Source organism: Boleophthalmus pectinirostris, unplaced genomic scaffold (assembly GCF_026225935.1).
Source record: "Boleophthalmus pectinirostris isolate CB_2022bp ecotype Guang Dong unplaced genomic scaffold, ASM2622593v1 HiC_scaffold_13, whole genome shotgun sequence".
NCBI lineage: Eukaryota > Metazoa > Chordata > Actinopteri > Gobiiformes > Gobiidae > Boleophthalmus > Boleophthalmus pectinirostris.
This window is the reverse complement of record NW_026571036.1, coordinates 2493648-2515863: the sequence shown is the minus strand read 5'-3', so window position 1 is coordinate 2515863 and position 22216 is coordinate 2493648. Positions and strand designations below refer to the sequence as shown.

Below are 22216 nucleotides of genomic sequence, written 5' to 3'. Positions count from 1 at the left end.
TATTAAAGCCACACTGGTTTTGTGACACGTTTTTGTAGATTTACGGAGAATTGTCGATTATGGAAAAAATTATTATCACAATTATTTTGAAATCAGGATTATTCAAATTTATTATTATTTTTATTATTATTATTTTTTATTTATTTATTATTATTTTTATTATTACTATTTTTATATTTATTATTTTTATTTTTATTATTATTATTTTATTATTTTATTTTATTATTTTTTTATTATTTGTATTATTATTATTATTATTATTAATTAATATATAAATAGATTATTATCTATTTTATATTATTATTATTAAAAAAAACACTTTGTTATTGATAAATTACGCAAAATTTTCAAACTAAAAATAAATATAGACATAAATATGAACTTTAGAGCAGTTTTGCAATTGTGTATAAAACATAAAATGAATAAAATAAAATACTTTGAACATGAATAGAAAAACATAATTGTCGATCGTTTGACACACAAATTGAAATTGCGATCAGAATTCAATTAATTGCACAGACGTAGTTGTACTTAAAGTTAACGTGGCAAAGAAAAATTCACTTGATAAGAAGATGTACCAACACAACAGAGAGAACAACACAGGACCTCAGTCTGCTGTGTATCTCAAAGCTGCTAATCACAGAAACGAAAAGAAACAGTTCGAGATGGGAGTTAAAGAGTCTATTTTTGTTAAGAAAGATAATCCTTCTTAGAACAAAAACGAACGGCTCAGACTGTGGTTCGTCCGTTAGATTTATATCGGTGTATTCTCTCCGTTCTGTTCAGAAATTCTGTTCTGTAACTGGACAAAAGTTCATCCGCACTGCTTCTTCAGTTGTGGTCAGACGCTGGTGGACACTGACTTATATCTGCCTGAAGGAGGAGTCAACTACACTGAAACTACTCTGAAACTGCTCTGATATGGAGGGCTCAGACAACATCTCTCTCCTATTTACAACTCCATCCTCAGACTTAAAACTAAATCAAAGAAAACAATGGTGACAGTGTGTAAGCTCAGAGGTGTGACGCTCCCAACTACCGAGCTACAAACACAAACTGTAAACAAGGAAGTGAGTCAGTTTCAGAGAAGCCAAAAGACAAATTCAACTCTGTCAAGCTGGACAAAAGGTTTTTTGGTCTTTTTATATAATCAAAGATATTTCGTGGCTCATCCGCACTGCTTCTTCAGTTGTGGTCAGACGCTGGTGGACACTGACTTATATCTGTCTGAAGGAGGAGCTAATTACACTGAAACTACTCAAACTACACTGAAACTACACTGGAATTACACTGGAACAACTCAGGAACTATTCTAAAACTACTCTGGAACTACTCTAAAACAACACTGGAACTAATCTGAAACTACTCTGAACCTACTCCGAAACTAAGCTGAAACTACCCTGGAACTAGTTTTAAACTACACTGAAACTACAGTGAAAATACTCTAAAACTACACTGAAACGACTCTAAAACTTCTCTAAAACTACTCTGAAACTACACTGGAACTACACTGGAACTACTCTGGAACTACGCCGAAACCAAGCTGAAACTACTCTGGAACTATTCTGAAACTACACTAAAACTATACTGGAATACACTGAAACTACTGTGAAACTACTCTGGAACTACTCTGAAACTACTCTGAAACTACTCTGAACTACTCTGAACTACTCTGGAACTACTCTGAAACTACTCTGAAACTACTCTGAAAGTAACTCACCTTGTTTACCTTTGTGTTTGTTTCTCGGTCTGTTGAGGCTAGGCTAAGTTTGACTTTTAGGCGTTTTGACGATTTAATAAATGTTTAAAGTTCACGTTGTAAAAATACAGGAGAATCCCTACAACACCTGACCTTTGTGAAAGCTGGAGGTGCTGTCAGCCGAACACGGGCACTTTGAATTCAGTACATTGTGCTCTAAAGGAGAATTGTTTCTGGGCCGGAGCTCCTGGGAGCTGCAGAACCTGGAGCGGCCACTAGTCGATCTCACTCACGGACTATAGATCCACGGACCTTTACACCTCTGAGACTACAGACGATCACTATTGTTTCTTTGTTTTGATTTAGGTCTGGAGTTGTAAACAGGAGAGCGATGGTGCCATGAAATTCATTTTTAATTTTAATTGTAGAATCAGTCTGAGTGAAAAAGTTCCTTCTGTTTTATTCATCATAACATTACATGAGTTTAGTTCAGTGCGTCACAAATGTGTCGTTGTTTCCTTTAAGTTTTCGTCTTTCTTCCCTTGATAGAGCAAAACTACAGAGGGACACTTGAGCCGAAAAAGATCATTTCTGTGTAGTTTCAGTGTAGTTCCAGAGTAGTTCCAGTGTGTAGTTTCAGAGGAGTTCCAGTGTAGTTCCGGTGTAGTTTCAGAGGAGTTCGAGTGTACTTCCAGTGTAGTGTCAGAGCAGTTTCAGTGTAGCTTCAGAGGAGTTTCAGGGTAGTTTCAAAGTAATTCCAGAGTAGTTCCAGAGGAGTTCCAGTGTAGTTCCAGAGCAATTCCAAAGTAGTTTCAGTGTAGTTCCCGAGTTTCAGAGGAGTTTCAGTGTAGTTTCAGAGGAGTTTCAAGTGTAGTTTCAAAGTAATTCCAGAGTAGTTCCAGTGTAGTTCCAGTGTAGTTCAGTGTAGTAGTTTCAGTGTAGTTTCAGTGTAGTTTCAGTGTAGTTCTAGAGTAGTTTCAGTGTAGTTCCAGACTAGTTTCAGTGTACTTTCAGAGTAGTTCCAGTGTAGTTCGAGTGTAGTTCCAGAGTAGTTTCAATGTAGTTTCAGTGTAATTTTAGTGTAGTTACAGAGCAGTTCCAGAGTAGTTTCAGAGGTGTTTCAGTGTAGTTTCAGAGGTGTTTCAGAGTAGTTCAGTGTAGTTTCAGAGGTGTTTCAGAGTAGTTTCAGAGGTGTTTCAGTGTAGTTTCAGAGTAGTTTCAGAGTAGTTGGCTCCTCTTTCAGGCAGATATGAGTCAGTGTCCATCAGAGTCTGACCTGAACTGAAGAAGCAGCTCGGATGAACTTTAGTTACAGAATTTAATTTTCTTTTTCTCTGGATCGTGACGACGCAGAGATTTGACAGACACAAAGTGAACGTGTGAAGCTCGGTGAGAACAGAAGCTCGAGGGAATCGTTTCAAACTTTGCCTCATTTTTGTCTCGTGTTTAATCATCGCAGTAAACTGACTTTTATTAGACGCAGGATTTAATACAATTATAAAACAATCTGCAGAGAGAAAGACCGAGTCTGCCCCAGAGAACCAGCGCTGTTTAACCCTGATGCCCTCCCAGCCCCAGCGCTGTTTAACCCTGATGCCCTCCCAGCGCCAGCGCTGTTTAACCCTGATGCCCTCCCAGCCCCAGCGCTGTTTAACCCTGATGCCCTCCCAGCCCCAGCGCTGTTTAACCCTGATGCCCTCCCAGCCCCGCTGTTTAACCCTGATGCCCTCCCAGCGCCAGCGCTGTTTAACCCTGATGCCCTCCCATAGCCCCAGCGCTGTTTAACCCTGATGCCCTCCCAGCGCCAGCGCTGTTTAACCCTGATGCCCTCCCAGCGCCAACAAGACTCTGGGTCCTGACAGTAAGTCCTGGTTTAGTCCTGGTTTAGTCCTGGTTAGTCCTGGTTTAGTCCTGGTTTAGTTCTGGTTTAGTTCTGGTTTAGTTCTAGTTTAGTCCTGGTTTAGTCCTGGTTTAGTTCTAGTTTAGTCCTGGTTTAGTCCTGATCCAGTCCTGGTTTAGTTCTGGTTTAGTCCTAGTTTAGTCCTTGTTTAGTCCTGGTTCAGTCTTAGCCTAGTCCTAGTTCTTGTCTAGTCCTGAAATCAGTCCTGGTCTAGTCTTGGTTCCATCCTGTTTCAGTCTTGGTCCAGTCCTGTTCTTGTCCTGGTCCAGTCCTGGTCCAGTCCTGGTCCAGTCCTGGTCCAGGATCACGTACGGTCTCGTAGCACACGGCTCCGGCGAAGTGTCTCACGATGAATCCTTCGTCGTCTCTCACGTTTCTGTGAATCGCCAACTTGGACTTTCTGGGAATCTGAAAAAAAAAAGAAATAAAGACACAGTTTAGACCTGGTTTAGTTCTAGTTTAGTCCTGGTCTTAGTCCCGGTTCAGTCCTGGTTCAGTCTTGTTCTAGTCTAGTTTTAGTCCTGGTTCGGTCCCGATTTAGTCCCGGTTTAGTCCCGGTTTAGTCCCGGTCTTAGTCTCTGGTCTTAGTCTCTGGTCTTAGTCTCTGGTTTAAGTCCTGTTTAGTCCTGGTTTTAGTCCTGGTTTAGTCCTGGTTTTAGTCCAGGTCTGTTCCAGGTCTGGTCCCGGTCTGGTCCAGTTTTAGTCCAGGTCTGGTCTGGTCCTGGTTTAGTCCTGGTTCAGTAATGGTCTGGTCCTGGTCTTAGTCTCTGGTGTAGTCCAGTTTTAGTCCTGTTTTAGTCTTGTTTTAGTCCTGGTTTAGGTCCTGGTTTAGTCCAGGCCTGGTCCACGTCTGGTCCAGTTTTAGTCCTGGTCTGGTCCAGGTCTGTTCCAGGTCTTAGTCCAGGTCTTAGTCCAGGTCTTAGTCCAGGTCTTAGTCCAGGTCTTAGTCCAGGTCTTAGTCCAGGTCTTAGTCCAGGTCTTAGTCCAGGTCTTAGTCCAGGTCGTGGTCTTAGTCCAGGTCGTGGTCTTAGTCCTGGTCGTGGTCTTAGTCCAGGTCAGGTCTTAGTCCAGGTCTTAGTCCAGGTCTTAGTCCAGGTCTTAGTCCAGGTCGTGGTCTTGGTCCAGGTCTTGGTCCAGGTCTTAGTCCCAGGTCTAGTCCAGGTCTTTAGTCCAGGGTCTTAGTGGTCGGGTCCAGGTCTGGTCCAGGTCTGGTCAGTCCTGGTCTTAGTCCAGGTCTTAGTCCAGGTCCAGGTCTCCGGTCTTGTCCAGGTCTAGGTCTTAGTCCAGGTCTTAGTCCAGGTCTTGGTCTTAGTCCAGGTCTTAGTCCAGGTCTTAGTCCAGGTCCAGGTCCGTGGTCTTTGGTCAGTCTGGTCTTAGTCGTCCAGGTCTTAGTCCAGGTCAGTGGTCTAGTGGTCTTAGGTCCAGGTCTTAGTCCCAGGTCTTAGTCCAGGTCTTAGTCCAGGTCTCTTGGTCCAGTCCTGGTCTTAGGTCTTAGTCCTGGTCTTAGTCCAGGTCCAGGTCTTGGTCTTGGTCCTTTGCTCACGCTGAGTCTGAAGTGGTCTTAGTCCAGGTCTTAGTCCAGGTCCAGGTCTTAGTCCAGGTCTTTGGCTCACGCTGAGTCCTGAAGTGGTCTTAGTCCAGGTCTTAGTCCAGGTCCAGGTCTTGGTCAGGTCCTTTGCTCACGCTGAGTCTGAAGTGGTCTTAGTCCTGGTCTTAGTCCTGGTCTTAGTCCTGGTCTTAGTCCGTCTAGTGGTCTTAGTCCAGGTCTTAGTCCAGTCCTCTTAGTCTGAGTCTGAAGTGGTCGTGGTCAGGTCCAGGTCTTGGTCTTGGTCCTTTGCTCACGCTGAGTCTGAAGTGGTCTTAGTCGTGGTCTTAGTCCAGGTCCAGGTCTTGGTCTTGGTCCTTTGCTCACGCTGAGTCTGAAGTGGTCTTAGTCCAGGTCCAGGTCTTAGTCCTGGTCTTAGTCCTGGTCTTAGTCCAGGTCCAGGTCTTAGTCCAGGTCTTGGTCCTTTGCTCACGCTGAGTCTGAAGTGGTCTTTGTGTTTGCTGTGGACTGCGTGGGTGAAGTGTTGGTCTGAAGGTTGTGGGAGTCGGTTTTCCTCGTCCAGAATGTCCAGGATCCCCACGAGTTTGGCCTCCACCAGGTCTGAGGAGACAAGAGAGTCAGATGCCCTCCCACGTCTGAGGAGACAAGAGAGTCAGATGCCCTCCCACGTCTGAGGAGACAAGAGAGTCAGATGCCCTCCCACGTCTGAGGAGACAAGAGAGTCAGATGCCCTCCCACGTCTGAGGAGACAAGAGAGTCAGATGCCCTCCCACGTCTGAGGAGACAAAGAGTCAGATGCCCTCCCACGTCTGAGGAGACAAGAGAGTCAGACAAAAGAGTCAGATGCCCTCCCACGTCTGAGGAGACAAGAGAGTCAGATGCCCTCCCACGTCTGAGGAGACAAGGATCTGTGCTCCTAAAGCCCAAACAGATCTGAACTTCTCCTCTCCTCCTCTCATCTCCTCCATCTGTCTTATCTCCTTTCCTCTCTTCCCTTGCTCTCCTCTTTTCCCTCGCTCTTCTCTCCTTCTCTCCTCTCCTCCTCTCGTCCCTTACTTTCCTCTCCTTCTCTCCTCCATGGCTCTCCTCCTCTCCCTTACGCTCAACTCCTCCTCTTCTCTTCTCTTCTCTCCTCCCTCTCTCTCCTCTCCTCCTCTTCTCTCCTCTCTCTCTCTCTCTCTCTCCTCTCCTCTCTCTCTCTCTCTCTCTCTCCTCTCTCTCCTCTCCTCTCCTCCTCTTCTCTCCTCTCCCTCCTCTCCTCCTCTCCTCTCTTCCTCTTCTCCTCCTTCTCTCTCTCTTTCTCTTTTTCTCTGGTCAAACTCTGATGTTTATTATTAAACGAGTTACGTTCAGGTCAGGGACAACTTCCTCTCCTCTCCTCCCTCTCTTCTCTCTCCTTTTTCTCTCCTCTCCTCTCCTCCTTCTCTCTCTTTCTCTCTCCTTTTTCTCTTCTCTCTCTTCCTGTGTGTCCTCTCTCTGTTTCTCACGTCTTTTTCTCCTCATGTTTTCCACTTTCTTTCTCCTCCTCTTTCCTTCTGAATCTCTTTTTCTTTTCCTCCATAATCCCTTTCTTTCTCAGTCTCTTCTCTGATTGGCCACTTGTGTCTCTGTCTCTCCTATGATTGGTCCATCGTGTTTCTCTCTCTTCTGATTGGTCTATTCTGTCTCTCTCTCTCCTCTGATTGGTCCTCTGATTGGTCTTGTGTCTGATTGGTCTTGTGTCTCTCCTCTGATTGGTTGGTTCTGTCTCTGTATCTGTCTCTCCTCTGATTGGTCCCTCGTGTCTTCCGTCTCTCCTCTGATTGGTCGGTTGTGTCCCTCTCTCTTTCCTCTGATTGGTCAGTCCTGTCCCGATCTCTCCTCTGATTGTCTCTCTCCTCTGATTGGTCTTTTGTGTCTTCGTCTCTCTCTCTCTGATCTGGATTGGTCTCTCTCTGATTCTCTCTGTCTCTGTCTCTCTTGTGTCTCTGTCTCTCCTCCGATTGGTCGGTCGTGTCCCTTTCTCTTTTCTGATTGGTCGTTCGTGTCTCCGTCTCTCCTCTGATTGGTCGACGCTTCAGTCACGTCTTTTTTCTCAGATTTTTCGTGGTTTTTCAGATTCTCCTCACACTCTGCTCGTCTCAAACACAAACACACATCCTCTCTCTTTTCTCTCTCTCTCTCTCTTTTTTCTCTTCTTCTTCTCCTCTTTCTCTCGCTCCTCTTTCACTCTCTCTTTCTTCTTTCTTTTCCACAGCTGTAGTTTTCACGTCTTTCTCCTCCCTCTCTTCCTCTTTTCTGACACAAACACTGTTCACATCCTCTCCTCTTTTCTTTCTCCCTCCCTCCTCCTCCTCCTCTCTCATCCCTCTCTCCTCTCTTTCTTTCTCTCTTTCTTTCTTTGGGAGTGAGACCTTGCTCTGCTCTTTTGTCGTCTGCACCTGTGTGGCTTTTGTGACAGACGCTTTCGTTTAGTTTGTCTTATTTATCTCTTTCCTTTTCACTCCATCTCTCTTTCTCTCTCTCTTTCTCTCTGACAGCTGTAGTTCTCTGTTCTTTCTCTCCTCTTTCTCATCCCCCTCTCCTTGTTCTTGTCTCTGTTGACAGCTGTTCTTTTCTCGTCTCGTCTCTCCTCTCCTCCTCCTCCTCACCTTTCCCTCGCTCCTTCTATGATAGCTGAAGTTTTCTCGTCTCTCTCTCTCTCCTCTCATCCTCCTCTCCTTTGTTTTTCTCGTGGACAGGTGAAGTTCTCTCTCTCCTCTTTCCTCTCCTCTCTCCTCGTGGACATCTGTCGTTCTCTCTCTCTCTCTTTCCTCTCCTCTTGTCTTTTTCCTCTCCTCTTTCTCTCCTCTTTCCTCTCCTCTCGTGGACATCTGTCGTTCTTTCCTCTCTCTCTCTTTCCTCTTTCTTTCTCTCCTCTTTCCTCCCGTGGACATCTGTCATTCTTTCCTCTCTCTCTCTCTTTCCTCTTTCTTTCTTTCCTCTCCTCTCGTGGACATCTGTCGTTCTCTGCTCCGTCGCTTCAGCGTTTCACACAAACGTCTGTTTTCTTGTTTATTCACAAATCACAGACTCAGCTCTGGTTCTCGGGCGGTCGATCGTCCACCTGCTCGTCTCCATGGAGACGCCGCTGCTCTGGAATGTTCCACAGTGTGACTTTAACTCTCTCTGTCTCTGCTGCGGTCGAGTTCTTTCACTCTGACTCTCCTCTACACCGTCCTGACCTTTTATTTCAATATTTGACTGAATGAAGATGAAGTTTAGTCAGAGCAGGTTTAACTGAAGCTCCGTCTCATAAATGTTTAGAAAACATCATGGACTTTGATTGACAGCTTGGTTTGTGGTTTGATTGACAGCTTTGACTGTGCTCCGCCCCCAGGAGGCGGGGTTTAACTCCCCTCTGCCCTTTTAAGAACATCCTCTGTGTCAACAGTGCAACGTTTACAGTCAACGACCTGTCTCCATGGAGACAAACACCTGACACTCCAGGTCAGGTCACAGGTGAGATCTGTGGAGAGGCGAGTCTGCTCACTCTGAGAGCAGACGTGAAGATAATGACGACAGTGACAGTGAATGTTTACTGTGTAAATATAAACTCAGAGTCTGAGTCTGTTTAATGAGTCACGTTAAATTACATCATCATTATTCTGCTCCGTTTCATGTTTAATACAGGTTGAATACAAACATAATACATGTTTAATAATACATGTATAATACATGTATTAAACATGTATTAAACATGTATTTTATATATATAATACATATATTGTTGTTTCTCACCGATACAGTCCTGGTTGTCGACGTAATGAACCTCGTTCACACCGAGTCCCTCCCTCTGATACAACTCCTGCTCCTGTAACACAACAACAACAACACACACACACGTTTAACACAACACAACACACAACAACACACGTTTAACACACACACCACAACAACACAACACACACACGTTTAACACAACAACACAACAACACACACGTTTAATACAACAACACAACACACACATTTAATACAACAACACGACAACACACGTTTTACACACACAACACAACAACACAACACCACACCACACACGTTTAACACAACAACACAACACACACGTTTAACACAACACACAACACAACACACACACACAACACACACACGTTTACACACAACACACACAACACAACAACACAACACACACGTTTAACACAACAACACAACACACACGTTTAACACAACAACACAACACACACGTTTACACACACACACAACACACACATTTAACACAACCAGGTTCAGTCCCGGTTCAGTCCTGGTTCAGTCCTGGTTCAGTCCAGGTTCAGTCCCGGTTCAGTCCCGGTTCAGGTTCAGTCCCGGTTCAGTCCTGGTTTTCGGTCTCACCTCTTTCAGGATCCTCTCGTTGAAGAACTGCTGGAGTTTCTCGTTGCAGTAGTTGATGCAGAACTGTTCAAAACTGTTGTGCTCAAAATATTCTGGGAAAAAAAACACAAGACGGACACAAAAACGAGTCAGAGTCTGTGACCAAAACTCAAAAGAAACAACGACAAACTGATCATGAATAAAACAGAAGGAACTTGTTCACTCAGACTGATTCTACAAATTCAAATTAAAAATGGATTTCATGATGTGGATATTTGCACAGACACAGAGGATTAGAGTTTGTGCAGTTTAAAATGTTCGACATCTCCAGGACCATAACGTTTGTTCAATAAACGATGGAAAGTAACATTACATTTACTCACGTTACTGTAATCGAGTACATTTATGAGTAATTTGTCATTTTTTTTAAGTCGTTTTTGAAATAGGTCATTTCACTTTTACTCGAGTACATTCTGACCCAAGTATTTTACTGTATTACACTGCTGGAACCCGCCTCGTTATTGAGTAAAATCAGAATGATAAAGTTTAAATGCAAAAAAACAAAAAAAACAAAAAAACAATCTGCCAGAAATGAAAGTAAATAGTGCAGGATTTTCACTCTGGAACGTTCCGTCGTCGTACAGAAGCGTCCGTCTGTCCTGGATCTGGACGATGCTGGAGCTGAGTCACAGATCGAGGTCGTCACGATGTGTAAGAAGAAGGTGAACTGAATAATTCTCAAGAGGAAAGTGAAGGAAACACTTGTGCTGGATTAGACTGGACGTTGGACTCCGTCAGGGCCGCCCCTGTCACCGCTTCTGTTCACTGTGTTTATGGACAGAGTTTCTGGGCTCAGTCAGGGGTCGGACAGGATCGTCTCTGCTGTTCACAGATGATGTTGTCCAGTTGTCTTCATCAGACCAGGACCTGCAGCTCTGTTGCGGTTTGAAGCGTCTGGGATGAAGATCGGCTCCTCCAAGTCCGAGGTCGTTGGTTCTCGACCGGAAAAATGTGTCTTGTCGTCTCCAGGTGGAGAGTCTCTGCCTCAAGTGGAGGAGTTCAAGTCTGTCGGGGTCTTGTTCACGAGTGAGGGGAGGACGGAGCGTGAGATTGACAGGTGGACAGGTGCAGCGTGGGCAGATTGACAGGTGGACAGGTGCAGCGTGGGCAGACTGACAGGTGGACAGGTGCAGCGTGGGCAGACTGACAGGTGGACAGGTGCAGCGTGGGCAGACTGACAGGTGGACAGGTGCAGCGTGGGCAGATTGACAGGTGGACAGGTGGCAGACAGGTGCAGATTGACAGGTGGACAGGTGCAGCGTGGGCAGTGATGTGGTCGCTGTATTGGTCATCACCTCTGGTCATGACCCGAAGGACCAGATCCACGACACAAGCGGCACAAATGAGTTTCCTCCGCAGTGCGTCCGGGCGTCTCCCTTAGAGACAGAGTGAGGAGCTCGGAGTAGAGCCGCTGCTCCTCCACGTGGAGAGGAGCGTCTGAGGGGAGGACGTCTGTTCTGGAGGTGTTCATGTCCCACCAGGAGGAGGCCCTGGGGAAGACCAGGACACACTGGAGGGACTCTGTCTCTGGACTGGACTGGGAACACCTCAGGTCCCCCGGAGGAGCTGGAGGAAGTGTCTGGGGTGAAGGAAGTCTGGGAGTCCCTGTTTAAACTGATGCCCCTGAGACCCGACCCCAGAGAAGAGGATGACAATGGATGAAAGGATGGATTATATTTATGACTCATCCTTTTCACATCAAATAATTGAAAGTAAATAAATAACGTTTAATTGGTTAATTAATTAATCGTTGCATTTAGACTTCGTCTTTCAAGATCCCAAAGTGTTTAAAGTGTTTTACACTTCATTATTCAGTCACTCCACACTCAGTGTGTAAACTACTACTGCAGCCACAGCTGCCCTGGGACAGACTGATGTAAGGAGGCTGCCAATCTGCACCATCTGCCCCTCTGCCCACACACACACACACACACACACAACACACACACACACACACACACACACACACACACACACACACACACACACACACACACAACACACACACACAACACACAGACACACACATACACACACACACACACACACACACACTTTCATACTACGCAATGTGGGTGAAGTGTCTTGCCTAAGGACACAACGACAGTTTTTTACCACTGACTCCTCACTTACTCAGATTACATTTTAAATGCAGAACTTCTTTACTTTTACTCGAGTAGATTTTTAGATGGTTACTTTACTTTTACTCGAGTAGGAATGAAGCAAAGTAAAGATACTTTTACTTAATTACAACTTTTCAGTACTTTTTCTGTCAGTTTAGTCACATTTTCTTGGCATTTTTGTCGTTCTTTAAGCAACTTTTTTGTATTTTACTCAAACAAAAGACGGATTATGTTTCTTTACTGTAAAAAAATAGAGACACTGGGACATTTCTTTAATAAAACTGGGACAAATCACTGGTTTTGTATAAATCTGCAGGACACAGGCTCAAAACTGGTTCTGTAAACGGGTAAAAATGAACGTTTGATCACTTTAATCCAGTGGTGCTCAATACGTCGATCTCGATCTACCGGTCGATCTCCAAGGTCGTGTGGGTAGATCGTCGTGTCTCGTCTCGGACTCGCGTTTGGACTCGGTCTTGTCTCTCACTCGAGGTCTGATCATATTTCATTCCGGCCGCTGCTGTTGGTAATAAACTTGTAGCGGGTGCAGGAGCGTGTGGGGCGTCTCAGTTCGGCCTGTGCGCTCATTTGAAACCCGCGGAGACTCTACGGCGCATCACAAACACACACGCTCCCTATGCACGGCTCGTCTGCGACAGCGTGTGCCCTCGTGTACCAGCGTGCATCACAGGGCAGGTTCAACTTCCTAAACATCCTACCTGTCCATCTGCCTCACGTCAGCACGCCGCCCCTCGCCTTTTCACGCTCTCGCTCCTTCCTGCGTACAGCCAACACAAGCCCCTCCCACAGTGCGGCTGATTAGAAGAACAAGACCAAACGTGAAGCAAAAACCAGTCTAAATTTGTGTTCCAGTGTTGGCACAAAGCAGGTCTACAGCATAGAGCGGATCTACAGAACAGACCTACTGCCACATTTGGCTGAAGTTTGTCTAACAAAAGTGACAAATGCATCTGTGTTTGTCACGATGTGCGTTTGGTTTGGTAAACGTGCAGAGGCTGGTAAATATCACTGCAAAACCAGAAAAGAATGAAACTCCAGTTTGGAACTTTAAAAAACAGGTTTAAAAATCTTCCTTCACTTTTTTCACAGTTTTGTGTAAAGTGTCAGAGGAAGTTCTCTTAAAGAAGAGGTTCTCAAACTGTGGGGGAGGGTCCAGGAAAAAGGGCACAGAGTGTTTCAGTGCAGTTTGTTTGACTTTGTATCAGGTCGATCATTTTGACTTGGTCATTTTGTAAGTAGATCACATGATGAAAAAGTGTGAGCACCGCTGCTTTAAACTAACCCACAGTGACCCTGCGCCGGACACTACGTCTCCAGGAGCACTGTGGAATATTTTAAAGCACTTCTTGTCTCTCTAAAACATCACAGTCCCTAAACAGCGCCCCCTGCAGGGAGACACGTGCAGGCAGACGACCGTGAGTCATGTCCCGGTGTGAGCGCGGCTGCCGACACGTCCCCGTCACTCGTCGCTCGTCGCTCGTCGCTCGTCGCTCGCCGTGATCTCGGGGACGGAGCCGGGGAGACGGAGGTGATCGCTCAGGCTCCGGTTGCCGCGGAAACTGCAGCTCTGAGTCTGAACAGGTGGAAACTGTGATATCTGTGATTTTTTAATGATTTATTTTAAGGTTGTAAGTTGAGAAAGGTTCATGTTACACTCTGTTCTGATCCGTGATGTTCTCATGTCGTCTCCTCGTCACACACTGGACCTGGACCTGGACCTGGACCAGGACCTGGACCAGGACCTGACCTGGACCAGGACCTGGACCTGGACCTGGACCAGGACCTGGACCTGGACCTGGACCAGGACCTGGACCAGGACCTGGACCAGGACCTGGACCAGGACCTGGACCAGGACCTGGACCTGGACCAGGACCTGGACCAGGACCTGGACCTGGACCAGGACCTGGACCAGGACCTGTGTGTGTTTTTGTTTCGTTCACATGTTTAACTCACAAACTCTGCACGTTCAGGATCTCAGACTAAACAAAGGAGATTTTTTGGAGATTTCTTCCAGCGATGACGTGAACTGAAGCAGAAGAAGCGTCTAAATCTGTGTTTTATTTGTTCACTTGCTTTTTAAAATAAAACCAAAAATTAAAAAAAATTGAAAAAAAAACAACAATTTTCTTCATTATTTGTCTCCAAAACCAAAATGAAAAAAAACAAACAAAAAAAAAAAGATAATGATTTGTTTTTTTTTTAGTTTTTGATTTTGTGTTTAAATGAAAAATTGAAAAAAAAAAAAAAAAAAGGACTAAACCAGGACTAAACCAGGACTAAACCGGTCTCAGTTTTGATCTGGTCATGGTCTGGTCTCATTCTCAGCCCCGGTCTGGTCCTGGTCTCAGTCCAGGTCTCAGTCCAGGTCTCAGTCCAGGTCTCAGTCCTGCCCTGGTCTCAGTCTGGTCCCAGTCTCAGTCCGAGTGTGGTACTGGTCTCAGTCCTGATCTGGTCATGGTCTGGTCAGGATCTCAGTCCTGATCTCAGTCCCGGTCTCAGTCCCAGTCTTGTCCTGGTCTCAGTCCCGGTCTCAGTCCCCATCTTGTCCCGGTCTCAGTCCTGGTCTGGTCTCGGTCTCAGTCCCGGTCTCAGTCCTGGTCTCAGTCCTGGTCTGTCTCGGTCTCAGTCTCAGTCCCGGTCTCAGTCCCGGTCTCAGTCCCGGTCTCAGTCCCGGTCTCAGTCCTGGTCTCAGTCCCGGTCTCAGTCCCGGTCTCAGTCCCGGTCTCAGTCCTGGTCTGGTCTCGGTCTCAGTCCCTGCCTCAGTCCCGGTCCTAGTCTCAGTCTGGTACCGGTCTCAGTCCTGGTCTCGGTCATGGTCTGGTCATGATCTCAGTCCCGATCTTGTCCCGGTCTCAGTCCTCGGTCTCAGTCTCAGTCTCAGTCTCGGTCTCGGTCTCGGTCTCAGTCCAGGTCTTGGTCTCAGTCCTGATCACCCCACAGTCTACACTGGCACAAGTCCAGGACTGTCCTGACACTAAACACAGTCCTGGTTTAGTCCTGGTTTAGTCCTGGTTCAGTCCTGGTTCAGTCCTGGTTTAGTCCTGGTTTAGTCCTGGTTCAGTCCTGGTTCAGTCCTGTTTAGTCCTGTTTAGTCCTGGTTCAGTCCTGGTTCAGTCTGGTTCAGTCCTGGTTTAGTCCTGATTCAGTCCTGGTTCAGTCCTGGTTCAGTCCTGGTTTAGTCCTGATTCAGTCCTGGTTTAGTCCTGGTTCAGTCCTGATTCAGTCCTGGTTCAGTCCTGGTTTAGTCCTGGTTTAGTCCTGATTCAGTCCTGATTCAGTTCTGGTTCAGTCCTGGTTCAGTCCTGGTTCAGTTCTGGTTCAGTTCTGGTTTAGTCCTGATTCAGTCCTGGTTCAGTTCTGGTTTAGTCCTGGTTCAGTCCTGGTTCAGTTCTGGTTCAGTTCTGGTTTAGTCCTGATTCAGTCCTGGTTCAGTTCTGGTTTAGTCCTGTTTAGTCCTGGTTTAGTCCTTTAGTTTAGTCCTGGTTTAGTCCTGGTTTAGTCTGGTTTAGTCCTGTCAGTCTGGTTTAGTCCTGTTCAGTCCTGGTTCAGTCCTGGTTAGTCCTGGTTTAGTCCTGGTTTAGTCCTGGTTTAGTCCTGGTTCAGTTCTGGTTCAGTTCTGGTTTAGTCCTGATTCAGTCCTGGTTTAGTCCTGGTTTAGTCCTGGTTTAGTCCTGGTTCAGTCCTGGTTTAGTCCTGGTTTAGTCCTGATTCAGTCCTGGTTTAGTCCTGGTTTAGTCCTGGTTTAGTCCTGGTTTAGTCCTGGTTTAGTCCTGGTTTAGTCCTGGTTTAGTCCTCTTTTTTTCTTCCATTTTTCATTTAAACACAAATTAAAAACTGAAAAAAAAAATCATTATCTGTTTTTTTAATTTTGGTTTTGGAGACAAATAATGAAGAAAATCATTGTTTTTTTGTTTTTTCATTTTCTTATTTTTGTTTTTATTTTGAAAAACAAACACAGATTCTTTTCCTCCTGAACCTGTCGGTGTTTTTTCAGTTTTCCAGACTCTTCTCCGTCGTCGTCGTCGCTGTTGTGGGTTTCATATTTATATTTTTCATATTTATATTTTTCATATTTATATTTTTCATCTTCTCCGTGGCCTTTTCGTCGGGTGAAAGGCGCTCGCAGGAGGAGAAAGGTTGGATCCCCCTGAACGAGCTTTAATCTGTTCTCATTATTTTACTCTCAGAAAGTGTTAAAGACGTTGGCGCTGAAGCCTCCGTTCATTTAAGTTCACGTTTATTTTTAGTCGGACGCGGTAAACAAACTGAAGTGCTTCATTAAAGGTCCTGTACTGCACCAAAAACAAAAAAAAAAAAACAAAAAAAACACTCCTCTGAGCTCAAAAAAAGTTCCGCAGTAGAAACACAAACTAAAGACTCTCCTCTGAGACAAACTGCAAGCTTTAATTTTGAACAAAAATTATTTAATTAAAACTGAAACTGAAATAGGCACCGAGACTTTAAACCTTAAACTTTAAATTAAATATTGGAAATTGAGGTCAAAATCTGTTTGTTTTTTTTTTTTTTTTTTTTGACACTAAAACAGAAAAATGAAATAATAAACTGTTTTCTCATTTTATTGTTTTTCGTTCTGAACTGAAATTCAAAAGAACAAACCGTACACAGACCGTTTGTTTAGGAGTTTGATTTTGAACTAAAAGGTGAGACGGACTCACTGAAAAACTGCTACAGGTTTACACGCTTTTTCACTGACAACATTTCAAAACTTTTCCATGACTTTCCAGCACCAACATGTGTAGAACTGATCACAGCTTTAGACCAGACACGTCAAAGTGAGGCCCGGGGGCCAAATTTGGCCCATTATATAATTACATTTGTCCCACAAGATCAAATCAAATGGTCACACCCTTTAACCAGAAGGCCCACTAGTCAGAAAGTCCACTAGTCAGAAAGTCCACTAGTCAGAAGGTCCACTAGTCAGAAAGTCCACTAGTCAGAAAGTCCACTAGTCAGAAAGTCCACTAGTCAGAAAGTCCACTAGTCAGAAAGTCCACTAGTCAGAAAGCCCACTAGTCAGAAAGCCACTAGTCAGAAAGTCCACTAGTCAGAAAGTCCACTAGTCAGAAGGCCCACTAGTCAGAAGGCCCTAGTAGTCAGAAAGTCCACTAGTCAGAAGTCCCACTAGTCAGAAAGCCCACTAGTCAGAAAGTCCACTAGTCAGAAGGCCCTGTAGTCAGAAAGTCCACTAGTCAGAAGCCACTAGTCAAAGCCCACTAGTCAGAAAAGTCCACTAGTCAGAAAGGCCCACTAGTCAGAAAGCCCAACTAGTCAGAAAATCATTCCCTCTTCTCTTGGTTTGTCAGCAACATTTCTCTTGAACAGTTGAATGTTTATTTGATGAAATCAACAGGGAATAATCTCTGGAGATCAGGGAAGAATTAATAAACTTTTGGATGTTTACCAAATAAAAATGGCTGCAACATCAACATTTTTAGAGATATTGACAGGAAAAACACATAATCATGCATAACAGCATTAGCTAAGGCCAGAATTACTTAATTTATTGGTTTACAAACCCACCAATGTTATATTAAAAGAAAAAGATTTAAAATAAAATTGAAATGAAGGTTTGTAGAGCTCGAATTACTGAACAAGTTGTTGCCTGAAAATCAGACAATTATTAAAAACCCTGTTCCACTTAAGACGACATTTCCACCCAAATCATTATTTCCTCAAACATTTTTGCTGTATTTTAAGGGTTTAATATATTTATTACTTTTAATATTTACTTTTTAAAATATTTAAAACTTGAAATACAATTTCATTTGTAACAATTTTCTGACTCGAGGTTCTTCTGATGATGAGTCTGACCAAATCAAACATGTTTCAGAGCTGCAGACGCACACAGATCGACTCTGGACACATGATTTATTTAAAATGTTGTTATTATTTTATTTTCTGTTTGTTCTGGATTCAGTGTTGAAGTAAAACTATGATTAAATATTTATTTGAATAAGAAAAGGTTCAACATTACAGATCTTGAAAGAAGAGAAACACGCAGATGTTGTACTGTGAGTTTTTTCGTTTTTATTTGAAGGTCCATCACCTGTTTGTTTCTATGGCGACGTCTTTGCTCTGCCTGGAATGTTCCACAGTGTGACTTTAAACAGATCTACTTTACTTTTATTCAATTGCAGGTGGCTCAAAAATAGCTCAAAAAACAACATTCATCCACAGATCTGACCTGTAACTTGGTCTGGTTTGGTCTCCGTGACGATAGAAAGGTTTAAAGCCGCACTGTGGGACATTCCAGACAAAATAACTCAACCTCCACAGAGAAAAGCGTAAAAAATGGACCAAAAAGTGACACAGACTGAATTCCAGCTCTAAAGTCCGACAGAGCCGCAGACAGAGCAGTGCCTTCAGTTAGCGCTCAGTGTGTGTTGTGTGTGTTTTGTTCACTGACCGAAGCCGGCGATGTCCAAGACGCCGATGAAGTTGGCGGACGAGTCGAAGGGGAAGCACTGGTTCACTCTGGTCACGACGTGGTCGAACAGACGACTGTACACGGCTTTGGCCAGAGCGTCTCGAGCGCTGTTCGCCTGCTCCACCTTCAGAGGAACTCTGCACCGCAGAAGAAGAAGAAGGAGGAGGAGGAGGAGGAGGAGGAGGAGGAGAGGAGAAGGAAGAAGAAGAAGAGAGGAGGAAGAAGAAGAAGAAGAAGAAGAAGAAGAAGAAGAGGAGAGGAGGAGGAGGAGGAAGAAGAGGAGGAGGAGGAGGAGGAGGAGGAGGAGGAGGAAGGAGGAGAGAGGAGGAGGAAGAGGAGAGAGGAGAAGAAGAAGAAGAAGAAGAAGAAGAAGAAGAGAAGAAGAAGAAGAAGAAGAAGAAGAAGAAGAAGAAGAAGGAGAGGGAGAGGAGGAGGAGAAGAAGAAGAAGAAGAAGAAGAAGAAGAAGGAGAAGAAGAGAGAAGAAGAAGAAGAAGAAGAAGAAGAAGAAGAAGAAGAAGAAGAAGAAGAAGAAGAAGGAGGAGGAGGAGGAGAAGGAGGAGAAGAAGAAGAAGAAGGAGAAGAAGAAGAAGAAGAAGAAGGAGAAGAAGAAGGAGAAGAAGAAGAAGAAGAAGAAGGAGGAGAAGAAGGAGGAGGAGGAGAGGAGGAGGAGGAAGGAGGAGGAGAAGAAGGAAGAGAAGAAGAAGAAGAGAAGAAGGAAGAAGAAGAAGAAGAGAAGAAGAAGAAGAAGAAGGAGAAGGAGAGGAGGAGGAGAGAAGGAGGAAGAAGAGAAGAGAAGAAGAAGAGGAGAAGAAGAAGAGAAGAAGAGAAGAAGAAGAAGAAGAAGAAGAAGAAGGAGAAGGAGGAACAGGAGGAGAAGAAGGAAGAGAAGAAGAAAGAGAAGAGAAAGAAGAAGAAGAAGAAAGACCTGAGTGAGGACCTGAGGAGACCTGAGTTAGTCCTGGTTCAGTCCTGGTTCAGTCCTGGAGTCCTGGTTTAGTCCTGGTTTAGTCCTGGTTTAGTCCTGGTTTAGTCCTGGTTTAGTCCTGTTTAGTCCTGGTTTTAGTCCTGGTTTAGTCCTGGTTTAGTTTCCTGGTTTAGTCCTGTTTTAGTCCTGGTTTAGTCCTGGTTTAGTCCTGGTTTAGTCCTGGTTTAGTCCTGTTTAGTCCTGGTTTAGTCCTGTTAGAGTCCTGTTTAGACCTGGTTTAGTCCTGGTTTAGACCCAAGTTTAGTCCAGCTGTTGTCCTGGTTCCAGTCCTGGTTTAGTAGACCTGGTTTAGTCCTGGTTTAGTCCTGGTTTAAGTCCTGGTTTAGTCCTGGTTTAGTCCTGGTTTAGTCCTGGTTTCAGTCCTGGTTTAGTCCTGGTTTAGTCTGGTTTAGTCCTGGTTTAGTCCTGGTTTAGTCCTGGTTTAGTCCTGGTTCAGTCCTGGTTTCAGTCCTGGTTTAGTTCTGGTTTAGTTCTTTAGTTTAGTCCTGGTTTAGTCCTGGTTTAGTTCTGGTTTAGTCCTGGTTTAGTCCTGGTTTAGTCCTGGTTTAGTCCTGGTTTAGTCCTGGTTTAGTCCTGGTTTCATATTTTCACGTTTTGATCAGTTGAGGAGGCGACAGACGAGACTTGAGGTTTTGCGACAGATGGACCAGAGTCACAAATCTACAGGAACTAAACCAAGACTAAACCAGGACTGAACCAGGACTAAACCAGGACTGAACCAGGACTGAACCAGGACTTAAATAAAACCAGACTCTGATGTGTTTTCATGATTCGTCTGGAGTCGTTTTCTTAAATTACAACAGGAGAAGAAGAAAACGGCGCCAGGAATTAAAGTATTAAATCAAAAAACCCGAGGAGAGAAAATCCCACGACCGTAAATCAAACACCGACGGGTTTACAGACGGATTTATACTCAGATGCCCTCCCGTCCTCCCGCCCTCCCCCTCAAATCATCTCACAGCGACACAGAAAGACCAAGCAGCTTTTACTCGAGTAACGGTTCTGTTACACTGAACTCGAGTACAGTTACTTCAATAAAAATATTACTCAAGTAGAAATAGAAGTAAAAGTACACAGCGAGAAAAGTAAAAAGACAAACAAAAGTCCTGAATAAAACTATGAGACTCAACAAAATTATTACGGATCTCTTTAGTCCTGGTTTAGATCTGGTTTAGTCCTGGTTTAGTCCTGGTTTAGTCCTGGTTTAGACCTTAGTTTGAATCTTGGTTTAATCCTTGGTTTGGTTCTTGGTTTGGTTCTTGGTTTAGACCTAAATTTATACCTGGTTTAGAGCCATGTTAATCTGGTTAAGACCTTATATTGGTTTAGCCCTGTCTTAGTCCTCGCTTAGTCCTGGTTTAGTCCTACTTTAGTCCTGGTTCAGTCCAGGTTTAGTCCTGGTTTAGACCTGGTTTAGACCTGGTTTAGACCTGGTTTAGACCTGGTTTAGTCCTGGATTAGTCCTACTTTAGTCCTGGTTTAGACCTGGTTTAGACCTGGTTTAGACCTGGTTTTTAGACCTGGATTAGTCCTGGTTTAGTCCTGGTTTAGATCTTGTTTAGTCCTGGTTTAGACCTGGTTTAGTCCTGGTGTAGTCCTGGTTTAGTCCTGGTTTAGTCCTGGTTTAGTCCTGGTTTAGATCTTGTTCAGTCCTGGTTTAGTCCTGGTTTAGTCCTGGTTTAGTCCTGGTTTAGACCTGGTTTAGACCTGGTTTAGTCCTGGTTTAGACCTGGATTAGTCCTGGTTTAGTCCTGGTTTAGACCTGGATTTAGTCCTGGTTTAGTCCTGGTTTAGTCCTGGTTTAGTCCTGGTTTAGACCTGGTTTAGACCTGGTTTAGTCCTGGTTTAGACCTGGTTTAGACCTGGTTTAGTCCTGGTTTAGACCTGGTTTAGACCTGGTTTAGTCCTGGTTTAGTCCTGGTTTAGTCCTGGTTTACCTAGTCCTGGATTAGTCCTGTTTTAGTCCTGGTTTAGACCTGGATTAGTCCTGGTTTAGTCCTGGTTTAGTTAGACCTGGTTTAGTCCTGGTTTAGTCCTGGTTTAGACCTGGTTTAGTCCTGGTTTAGTCCTGGTTTAGTCCTGGTTTAGTCCTGGTTTAGACCTGGTTTCATATTTTCATGTTTTGATCAGTTGAGGAGGCGACAGACGAAACTCGCGGTTTTGCGACAGATGGACCAGAGTCACAAATCTACAGGGACTAAACCAGGACTGAACCAGGACTGAACCAGGACTGAAACCAGGACTAAACCAGGACTAACCAGACTCCAGGAAGACTCTACCAGGACTAAACCAGACTGACTAAACCAGGACTAAACCAGACTGAACCAGGACTAAAGAAGAACTAAAGAAGGACTGAACCAGGACTGAACCAGGACTAAAGTAGGACTAATCCAGGACTAAACCAGGTCTAAACCAGGACTAACCAGGACTAAACAGGACTAAACTGACTACATCAGTATCAGAGTTTACGTTTCGTGCGGATCTGAGGACTGAGCTAAAATCAAGTCTGTGGCCCCAAACCTGGACCAAACCCAGACTGAACCGGGTCCAGACCAGGACTGGCCCCGGCTCCTCTGCACTGATATGGATCTTGGAGGGATTTAAGCTTAATTATAAAATCGTTTAAATCGACTCGAGTTCAGAGAGTAAATCACCAAGTCCTAAAAGAGTCTGAAGAAAGTCTAAACCAGGACTAAACCAGGACTAAACCAGGTCTAAACCAGGACTAAACCAGGTCTAAACCAAGTCTAAACAGGACTAAACCAGGACTAAACCAGGAAACCAGGACTAACCAGGACCAGGACTAAACCAGGCAGGTCTAAACCAGGACTAAACCAGGACTAAACCAGGATAAACCCAGAACCAGACTAAACCAGGACTAAACCAGGACTAAACCAGGACTAAACCAGGACTAAACCAGGACTAAAAGGACTAACCAGGAGGTCTAAACCAGGACTAAACCAGGACTAAACCAAGGTCTAAACCAGGACTAAACCAGGACTCTTAAACCAGGACTAAACCAGGACCTAAACCAGGTCTCTAAACCAGGTCTAAACCAGGACTAAACCAGGTCTAAAAGGACTAAA

At 44.6% G+C, this 22216-nt stretch overlaps 1 protein-coding gene across 1 annotated transcript in view; it reads right to left on the bottom strand.

The window, feature by feature from the left end:
* Window positions 1-1035: 1035 nt before the first annotated feature.
* LOC110164259 (unconventional myosin-VI-like) overlaps window positions 1036-22216 on the bottom strand; it is a 73035-nt gene continuing 51854 nt past the window's right edge. The window contains exons 20-25 of the mRNA XM_055149748.1: window positions 18124-18281; window positions 9514-9605; window positions 8905-8977; window positions 5618-5745; window positions 3912-4007; window positions 1036-1056 (exon numbers count right to left, since the gene is read on the bottom strand). Coding sequence (XP_055005723.1) covers window positions 1036-1056; window positions 3912-4007; window positions 5618-5745; window positions 8905-8977; window positions 9514-9605; window positions 18124-18281 — 568 coding nt within the window. The remainder of the gene's footprint in view (window positions 1057-3911; window positions 4008-5617; window positions 5746-8904; window positions 8978-9513; window positions 9606-18123; window positions 18282-22216) is intronic.